The following is a 9,296-nucleotide window of genomic DNA, read 5'->3' as shown; positions in this document are numbered from 1 at the left end:
TCTGCCAAAGTCCCTCATTCCTGGCCTACAGGACCCCTACTGTTCCAGCCCTGGGTTCCCTATCATGCTGCTCAGTCTATTTCCCTCTGTTATTCTAGTCACACTCTCCCCAAGTCACATCTCTCCTGATATCTCTCAGTACTGCTATTCTAGTCCTGGCTAAACAATCCCTGCCCCTCCCCCAGCCCCTCCGCCCCAAATTCATCCTGAATAAGAGACCAAGCATGAAAAATTCCAGGCCAACATTTCAATCAATTAAAAACAGGAGGTTTATGACTAGAAGGGTTAGCCAACCTTAAAATATGTGTTTGTAGTTCTTCACCTACAATATATAACCTCCCATGCTGTTGTATTTTGCTAGTACCCCTGGCATCCCAGCATTGAACATGGCATCCAAAAAAAAGAAGCCAGAACAAACAGCTAAAGATTTTGGAAAAAGTAAGCAAGGAACAAACAGAAAGGAAGGTGATATATCCAAGGCAAGGAGCAGCACAGAACCATTTGTCAAAGAGAGGGAGCAGTATCTGCAGAAGGAATATAAGATCCTGACTGAGCATATGAACATGTACATGAAGCGAGTAGAGCACTTCCTGTGGGAGAATGAGTTCCTAGATAAGGAGGCCCAGAAGATTCGGGAGGACAGCAAAGCCTACATGACCTATATAAGCAAACACACTCAGAAATGCCACAATACTATAATTACACTAAACGACCAGAACCACTTCGACCTGGCACAGGTCCGAAAGCAGAAGGAAGAGTTGAGCTCACAGTACACAGCTAAAGAGAAGGAGGTGAGGAACCAATTGATGGAGATGGAAACAAAGTATTCTCTTATGAACAAGGAGGTTGAAGACTTGCAGCCCTTCAAGGACCTGCAGTTGGAACAGCTGAGCAGAATCAAGGAGCTAGAGAAAGAACTGCTGGTCACAAAAATCCAGCACTCAGAGCAAATGCACAAGGTCAAGAGCAGATTTCTGCAAGCAAAAGCTGAATATGAGCTGGACTCTCATCAGCAGGTTCAGTCTCTGGCCAAGAGAGCTGAAGAGGAAGCTGTACGCAGTCTAATCCAGCACACCAAGCAGGTGAAAGCAGAGAATTGGCGACTGCGCCATGAACTGCTCAGCCTCATCCGACGCTCACACATCCTCAAAACCTTCAAGCTTCAACTGAGGGAGCAGCAACAGCAACTCCTTCGGGAGCACCATTATAGCCAAGACCTCACACGCATGCGCCATTGGCTAAAGGAGCATGGGGCACAGGGCTCAAAAAAGGAAGTCAACAGCTTTGGCAGCTCCCTCAAAAGCATCACATCAGCCAAGATCAGACACATCCCTACTTCCCTCACTAGTGCCAAATCATAAAGTGAAGGTTAAATTTAACTTTCATAGTTAAGTGACATTAGAAAGTGCAATCCCTTTTCTCCACAAAATAAGTAACTAAAATTTTCCTCTCTGGAGACAGACTAAGATGATCAATAACTTGATGCTTTTGCACCAGCAGATAATATTCTTGGATTAAAAAAAAACGGGAGGGAATGGAGAGAAGAACAATAAAAAATAAGCAAAAAAGGCAAGAAGTTCTTGAGTGCAGATACTTGTTTCTGAGGGTATAATTGATCTCATGATCAGCTAATATTATGGGCCAGGTCCTCAGCCCCACTCTAATTCCTCTGCATTGCTTTGGTGGTATAAAGAGGTTGTAACGATGGACTCTCTGGCCAGATGAAGAATCCTTAAATAGAACAGAGCAGACATATCTGAAAGGATATTTTATGGCTATTGCTGGGACATGTAGGCATCCCATGCTGTGTTTGTACACATTGCAGTCTTGAACTATTGAAAGTCTGCTATCCCCATCTACGCCAGTTTTCCAAACCCAAGTCACTGAGGTAGAAATCCAGACAGAAACCTTAAATTGTGTAATCCCAAAACCAGTGTTCAAAAGAGGGAACACAAATAAATAAACAAATGAGCAGCATGTAGGTGCACTTATGGCAGACAAATCCCTTTCACATCACACAATGTAAGCAAAATCAGGCTATTCAGCCTTTAGCCATAAGCTACAAATACCAATAAAAGACAATATTAATTGATTTCCCCATTTGACTGTTCCTGTTAATTGGTATCTTCCCTGATCATCTCATCTCCAAAATTGCTGGCAGTCTATTTCTGATGCTTAAAGACACCTCCTCTTCCAGGTACATCAATACTTACTGATCCTGAGCTTCCTCAGCAGCCCCATTAGCAGGGGCTATGACGTCCATTACGTCTGCATTCTCACAACAAGGGTATTCTATATCTTACGGCTATTTTGTGGTGCATACAACACATCAAGCATATCCTGCTAACGTTTTCCGTGATGGATAGTAACATGTCACTAGTATGCTGCGGATATAAAAAGAAAATACAAGAACTGGCTGGACTCAGCTGATCCACAAGGTCTGATCTATTCCCTAGCCTGTACGCAGTCCCTTGGGAGTGACCCCTTTAGTGTGCTGGGCCCCAAAGACCAGGGCCGGCCTACAACATTTTGGCACCTGAGGCGGGGAGCTCAAATGACGCCCCCATACCCAGGGCCGGCTCTAACTTTTTTGCCACCCCAGGCAAAAAAAAAGAGCGCCACCCACCATAACACCCCCACCCAAACACCGGGCCGGGCCGCCCAAACCCCGGCCCCCCCCGAGCGCCCCACCCTCCAACCCCCCCCCACTCCCGCCCCGCCCCCCCCCCCGCCCCCCCGAGCGCTGCGCTGGGCCGCCAAAGCCCCCGCCCCTCCAGCACCATGCCAGCCCCCGCCCCCCACAGGGCTCACGCTGCTGAAACAAAAACAAACAAACAAAAAAACTCGAGCGCCACCCCACCGAACCAAAAAAAACAAAAAAAAACGAGCGCCCCCCCGCCACCCCAAGATTGGCCGCCCCTTCCAAGGTGCCACTCCAAGCTCATGCTTGGTCGGCTGGTGCCCGGAGCCGGCCCTGCCAATACCCCCTCACTTGGGCCAAAACTTTGAAAAGTCTCAGTTCTGCCTTCTTCCTGTTCTACTCCTCTCATGGTACTGCTCTGCTGCCTACCCCAATAAAGGAGAACTAACAACTTAAAATGCCTTGTTCAAAAATTTTAACTAACACTTAACTTTCAAACGCCTGAACAGCAGATGTAACTTTTCTTGTCTGCATAGTAAACACTGGCATTTTTACCTGTTTGAATAATCAAAGTGGTGCTTTCCGTGCCTTCTTGGTTGCAAAGATTTGAACTGCTTCCTGAAGGTCCACAGTCTAGGCCAGCTCATGCTCTATTGAGATGGTTGCAAGGCCAACCAGCCTCTCCTGTGTAACTGTGGAGTGTAGATGTGTTCTTATTAACATCAGCTTGGAGAAGCTGCATTCTCCACTGGCAACTGTTACAGGAAGTGTTATAAGTATGCACAGAGCAACAAAAGCATTTGGAAAGAGGATAGTCATCTTATTTGTGCACATATATTCTAGAACAGCCTTTGGAGTTGATCCTACTGCAATGTATCTTGAAAGGGCTTTCAGTTCATCATCTAAATCACTCACATCAATATCGCGCACGTCATCATGTGTCAACACTGTCTCTAGTGCCCTGCATTGCTGGTGTAGGTCTTCTTCAGGTATAGTGAGGAGTTTTGGAATATCATACAACATCCCAAATATACTGCTGTGTTTGTTCCTTGAGCTGCATGAAACGTTCTTCAACTGACTGTATTGCACAATCTAGCACCTGGTTAAAGAATTCAACTTTGAATTGTTGTTTGGGGTCTCTTATGGGATTATCCCATGCCTCATAATCAAAATGTCTTCTTCTTCGGTGACTCTTGTATTCTTGACTGGGTGGGAAAATAGCTTCAGTGTGAAGTTCCTCTTCCAACTTCTGTGCACTCTTCAGAACGTTTTGAAACCCCTCATCTGACCGGTAAGACTGTAGGTATGACTTTGCTTTGTCCAGTTGTTCTATTGCTCCAGATATATCAAGGTCAACACCTTGGAGTCTCTTGCTTACAACATTTATTTCAAACAGTATGTCATGCCACAACACTAAACCACACAGAAATTTGAAGTTATGTATGTTTCTGATGATTCCATTTCCCTCTGCCACTGTTCTCCCACAAACAGTTCCTGTCATAGCATTATCCTCCATACTGGCAACTATGGCATCATCTATCTTCCCAATTAGGTGTTTGATAGGCTTTATTGCCTTTGCTTGACTTTCCCCTCGTGTGGCTCTCAGTGGATTCAGTGTCAGAGAGGACGTTCCCAGATGTTGCTTCAACATTTGCCATCAATGAGTTGATGCAGAGAAAAATACATAGATGCTTTGAATTACATTACAAAATTCAGCAGCCTCACTAGAAGCTGATGCTGCATCACTGACCACCAAGTTCAATGAATGAGAACTGCATGGGACAAAAAAAGCTTGAGGGTTTAGCACTCAGATCCGTGTCTACACGCCTCTGTTCTTTCCTCTCATGTTGGCACCCTTATCATAGCCCTGACCTCTCATGTCAGCTATCACAATTCCCGTATCTTCCAGCTTTTTAAGAAGCACATTTGTCCTACCAGCTCCTGTAGTATCATCAATGTCAATAAATTCTAGAAAATGCTCTCTGACAGTCACCATTGCAGGGACATTTTCACTAGGTTCTGTTGTTACAAAACACACCATTAAAGTCATTTGTTCCCTCTGGCTGATGTCAGGTGTGCAGTCCAGAATAACAGAGTGATATCTTGCTGACTTCAGATCTGCCACAATCTTCTGTTTGACTTTTGTTGCCAGTAACTCTCATTTTGAATTGTTTTTCCAAGGTAGTGGTGTGTGGACATTTCTTGGGTGATGACTCTTCTTAGATGCATCCAACTCAGCCATCAGCTCCACAGTTTTAAGGAAGTTTCCATTGTTTGGCACATACAGTTGATCTGAAGTGCCACACAGTGCTAGGTTTTGGGTAGCACGCATTCTCATAATGGCAATGAGCCTTTTCAGAACATTTTGCCAGTAAAGAGACTCTGATGCAATCTTCTCTTGATGCTGATCATCTATGATGGCCTTTAACCTTAGTCTCATCTCAAGCTCTTTCCACCTATGGAATGCTCTCTGGTGATTTGCTGCCTTCTCATGGCATGCCAGATTTCTAGCCAGATTTTTCCAGTCCTTTGTTCCTGTAGAACCCAATGTGGCTGGAACATTAGACTGGAAGAATTTGCAACAAAAACAGTATGCAGCATTCTGGGTTTTTGAGTACATAAGCCATGGCCTCTCCATTTTGTCACCATTGGGGATTTCACGCCAGTAATCTGTTGGATGGAAACTTTTATTTTCATTGTCTTTGGGAAACATGAAGTTTTTCACTTGCTGTGGGCCATGCAGTACAAGGAAGTCCCTCAGGCTACTGCTCAAGTGGGTCCACAGTTCTAGATCATCTAGACTTAAGGAACTAAACTCAGCATCCGCTATTTCTTCCGCCTCCACCACACTCTTCTCTGATCTACACTTTTCTTCAGGAATGTGCATGGTTACATCCATTTGAGATGGAGATACGGATGCTGCAGTAGCTGCCAGGTCACCTGCACTCTGACTAACTGGAAGATCAGGCATCTCCTCACCACTCACATCCTCACTCAGGGCCGCCCAGAGGGGGGGACAGGTGGGGCAATTTGCCCCAGGCCCTGGGCCCCGCAGGGCAGCGGTCCGGGTCTTCGGCAGCATTTTGGTGGAGGGTCCTTCAGTGCTGCCGAAGATGCGGAGCAACTGAAGGGCCCCTGCCGCCAAAATGCTGCCGAAGACCTGGACCACTGCCGGGTGAGTACAAGCGCCGCAGTTCCCCCGCTTTGCCCCAGACCCCCTGAATCCTCTGGGAGGCCTTGTCCTCTCTAGGGCCAGAAGGCTCGCTGTGAACATTCATGTCTATGTATCTCAGGAGAGCTCCTTCCTGCTTAGATAGAAAAACTTCCTTTGCTTTCTTTCTTTTTCTGAATGTTGCCCCAGAGGGGCGTTTTCTTCTTTCACTCAGGATTGCTGTTCTGTGCCAGCTATAGTGGCTCTCAACACTCAGTTGAAGGGGACAAATAAGCAGGCTGGTAGCAGGGCCTGAGTGAGGGAAGATATCAGCGTCTTAAGGGCCAAACTGGCTCCTACTACTTCAGCTGACTGCCTGTTCTCCTCAAGTGGGTTCAGGGAAGCAGCAGGAAACAGGAAGCTCTCTGAGGAGCTGGTGTTAATCAGTCCAGGCTCCTGGGGGTACTAGACAGGTACATAAGAGGCTTCTCCTTCTCTCTCCCCCTGCAGCGCCTGCTGCTTTCTGTTATTCCCTCTCACCTTTTCTCCTGCCTGCCTGTTATGTCTCTTGTGCCCTCCTTCCTCCAGCACAGCACTCCACCATCTCTGTGCATCTAGAGCAGAGAGAATACATATGCACCAACAGCAGACACAATTTTCTACACTCTGGGTCCTAGTGGCACCCTCTCACAGTCTGACACCTGAGGCGGCCGCCTCAGTTCGCCTCATGATAAGGCCAGTCCTGCCAAAGACCCATATAGGTCCACAGGGGCAGGCCCATGGCCTCCAAGACTGGACCTTCAGCAGGGCCGGCTCTAGGTTTTTTGCTGCCCCAAGCAAAAAAATTTTGTCTGCCCCCCCCCCCGCCCCCGACTGCACCCTCCTGCTGCCCCAGTCCTGGGTCACTGGTAATTCGCTCCCAGGGCGGGTCATTCAGCAGGAATTGTCTCTTTGTAACATCCAGGTGAGAGCAGTTGAGCCTCTCTCGCTCAAAAAAACGTTCTTGTCCCCTTCCTGTCACTTCTCAGTCATTTGTTTTCAGGCAGAACCACACTGAGGGCATGTCTATGCTACAAATTTAAGTCAACATGTAGCTGCTGCAGTAATTAAGTCGGTCGTGATGTCCACACCACACTCCTTGTGTCAGTGGAGCGCGTACTCACTAGCAGCACTTGCATCGGTGCAGAGAGTAGTGCACTGTGGGTAGCTATCCCACAGTGCAACTTGCCACTGGGGGTTTTGGGAAGGGCTTGCAATGTCTCATGGGACCAAAACATTTTCGCAAGGGTGACTGGGAGCATGGCTTCAATGTTCCATGATGCAGTTTTCTCCCTCCCCTGATTTCATCTGCAGCACATAATACTTTGCAGCTTTTTTCAAAGGCTGGCATAGCTGTGCATATGCCATCACTACAGAAGCATGTACACCACTCAGCTTTGCACTATTGTGGAAAAGCAAACATCACGCTTCTTATTCTGCAGCATTTCCAGAGTTGCAAGAGAAACCGCCATGCAGAACATAGAATCATAAAATCATAGAACTGGAAGGGCCCTCAAGTGGTCATCTAGTCCAATCCCCTGCACTCGTGGCAGGACTATTATCTAGACCATTCCTGACATGTGTTTGTCTAACCTGCTCTTAAAAATCTCCAATGATGGAGAGTCCACAACCTCCCTAGGAAATTTATTCCAGTGCTTAACCACCCTGACAGGAAGATTTTCCTAATATCCAACCTAAACCCCTCTTGCTGAAATTTAAGCCCATTGTTTCTTGTCCTATCCTCAGAGGTTAAGAAAAACAATTTTTCTTCCTCCTTGTAACAACCTTTTATGTACTTGAAAACTGTTATCATGTCCCCTCTCAATCTTCTCTTTTCCAGACTAAACAAACCCAATTTTTTTCAATCTTCCCTTATAGGTCATGTTTTCTAGACCTTTAATCATTTTTGTTGCTCTTCTCGGGACTCTCTCCAATTTGTCCACATCCTTCCACATCCGGCTCCAGGCACCAGCGGAGGAAGCACGTGCCTGGGGTGGCTCATGCTAAGGGGTGGCATTCCATCCATTCTTGGGGTGGCACAGTCTGGGCAGCTTTAGCAGTCCTAGCGGCTTTTTTTTTTTTTTTTTGGCTTGGGGTGGCAAAAATGGTAGAGCTGGCCCTGGACACAATACTCCAGTTGAGGCCTAAACAGAGCGGAGTAGAGCAGAAGAATTACTTTGTGTATCTTGCTTACAATATTCCGCTCCTGCCCTGCAGGGCTTGAAAGCAGCCCTGGAGACGGCTGCAGCTCTGAAACCTGGGCTGATTGGGGAAGTAGCCACAGCTGGGCCACGCCCCAATCAGGCCGCAGCTGGCCCTTATAAGAGGGCAGTGGACAGTGTAGAACTGATGAGTGTGTGTGTGTGTGTATAGGTATTAGGTATAATGTGTGTGTATAAGGATTAAGATATTAGTTATTGGTCATAAATCAAATTGTTATCATAATAAATGTGGCATCTTTATCTTGTCCCCTTTAATAAGATTCTGCTAGTTTTTATTGGTATAACATTTTGGTGGAGAATTGCGAAAGGGGGAATACTGGTAAAATGCCTCAGTTATTGTAAACATTCGTGTGCACACCACCAAATAAACTTAGCATAATATAATCTGGTTAACCAAACCTGCTGGCCTCTGGATAGGTAGCAGAAAAATAACAAATATAAGCTATGATTTCAGAATCTAGGCTGTGTTGCTCGCTGACCGGTGTCAGGAGCGACAGGAAAGTTTGAACAAGCTTTTAAAAATGTTCAAGAAAAGGTGCATACACCCTCAGTCGTAGCATGCCTGAGCATAAGAGGAGAACTTAGGGTTTCTCGCTCTGCCCCTGGAAAGGGTTTTTATATTTGGTGTATGAACCCTCGGTGGTAGAAGCCTGAGCAATACAGAGGGAAGCTTAGCGTCTCTCCCTCTGGCCCAGAGTGGGTTAAAAACATAAGATACAGATCTTGTTCTGTTAAATCAAACTCTGAAGGATATAGGAGTTTGGGCAGTGTAGTGTGGTTTATGTTTGTTTGTTTTGTTTTGTTTTTTTGTAAGTAATATTGTGGTAATTTCATAATTTTGAAGAAAATGTTTAAGGAACGGGACCAGGAAGGGTGGGGGCTAGTTGGAAAGCCCACCCTCCTTGCTAAATTGGTAGTGCCCATGGAAAGGAACTGTTTATTGGAAAAAGCAGGATCGGGCCCAGGCAAGCAACAGATAGAGAAACTGGAAAACAGGTTGGGTACAGAGAGTTAATACAGCACTCTCAACTGTTACAGCAGCAGTAACATCAGGAGAAGAAAAGAACAGGAGTACTTGTGGCACCTTAGAGACTAACAAATTTATTAGAGCATAAGCTTTCGTGGGCTACAACCCACTTCTTCGGATGCATATAGAGTGAAACATATATTGAGGAGAAATATATACACACATACAGAGAGCATGAACAGGTGGGAGTTGTCTTACCAACTCTGAGAGGCCAAT

General features: G+C 46.1%; 1 protein-coding gene across 1 annotated transcript; it reads left to right on the top strand.

Moving 5' to 3' along the window:
• The first annotated feature begins 386 nt into the window (after positions 1–386).
• On the top strand, positions 387–1,361 carry CCDC166 (coiled-coil domain containing 166). The gene has a single exon (XM_034760982.1). The coding sequence runs from the start codon at positions 387–389 to the stop codon at positions 1,359–1,361; it is 975 nt and encodes a 324-aa protein (XP_034616873.1).
• Positions 1,362–9,296: the final 7,935 nt, after the last annotated feature.

This window comes from Trachemys scripta, chromosome 2 (assembly GCF_013100865.1).
Source record: "Trachemys scripta elegans isolate TJP31775 chromosome 2, CAS_Tse_1.0, whole genome shotgun sequence".
NCBI classification, from domain to species: domain Eukaryota; kingdom Metazoa; phylum Chordata; order Testudines; family Emydidae; genus Trachemys; species Trachemys scripta.
This window is presented reverse-complemented; position numbering and strand designations above follow the sequence as displayed.

What these genes read in the sequence shown, in the direction of transcription:
- CCDC166 (XM_034760982.1), top strand. Translation starts at nt 387, where the DNA reads ATGGCATCCAAAAAAAAGAAGCCAGAACAAACAGCTAAAGATTTTGGA.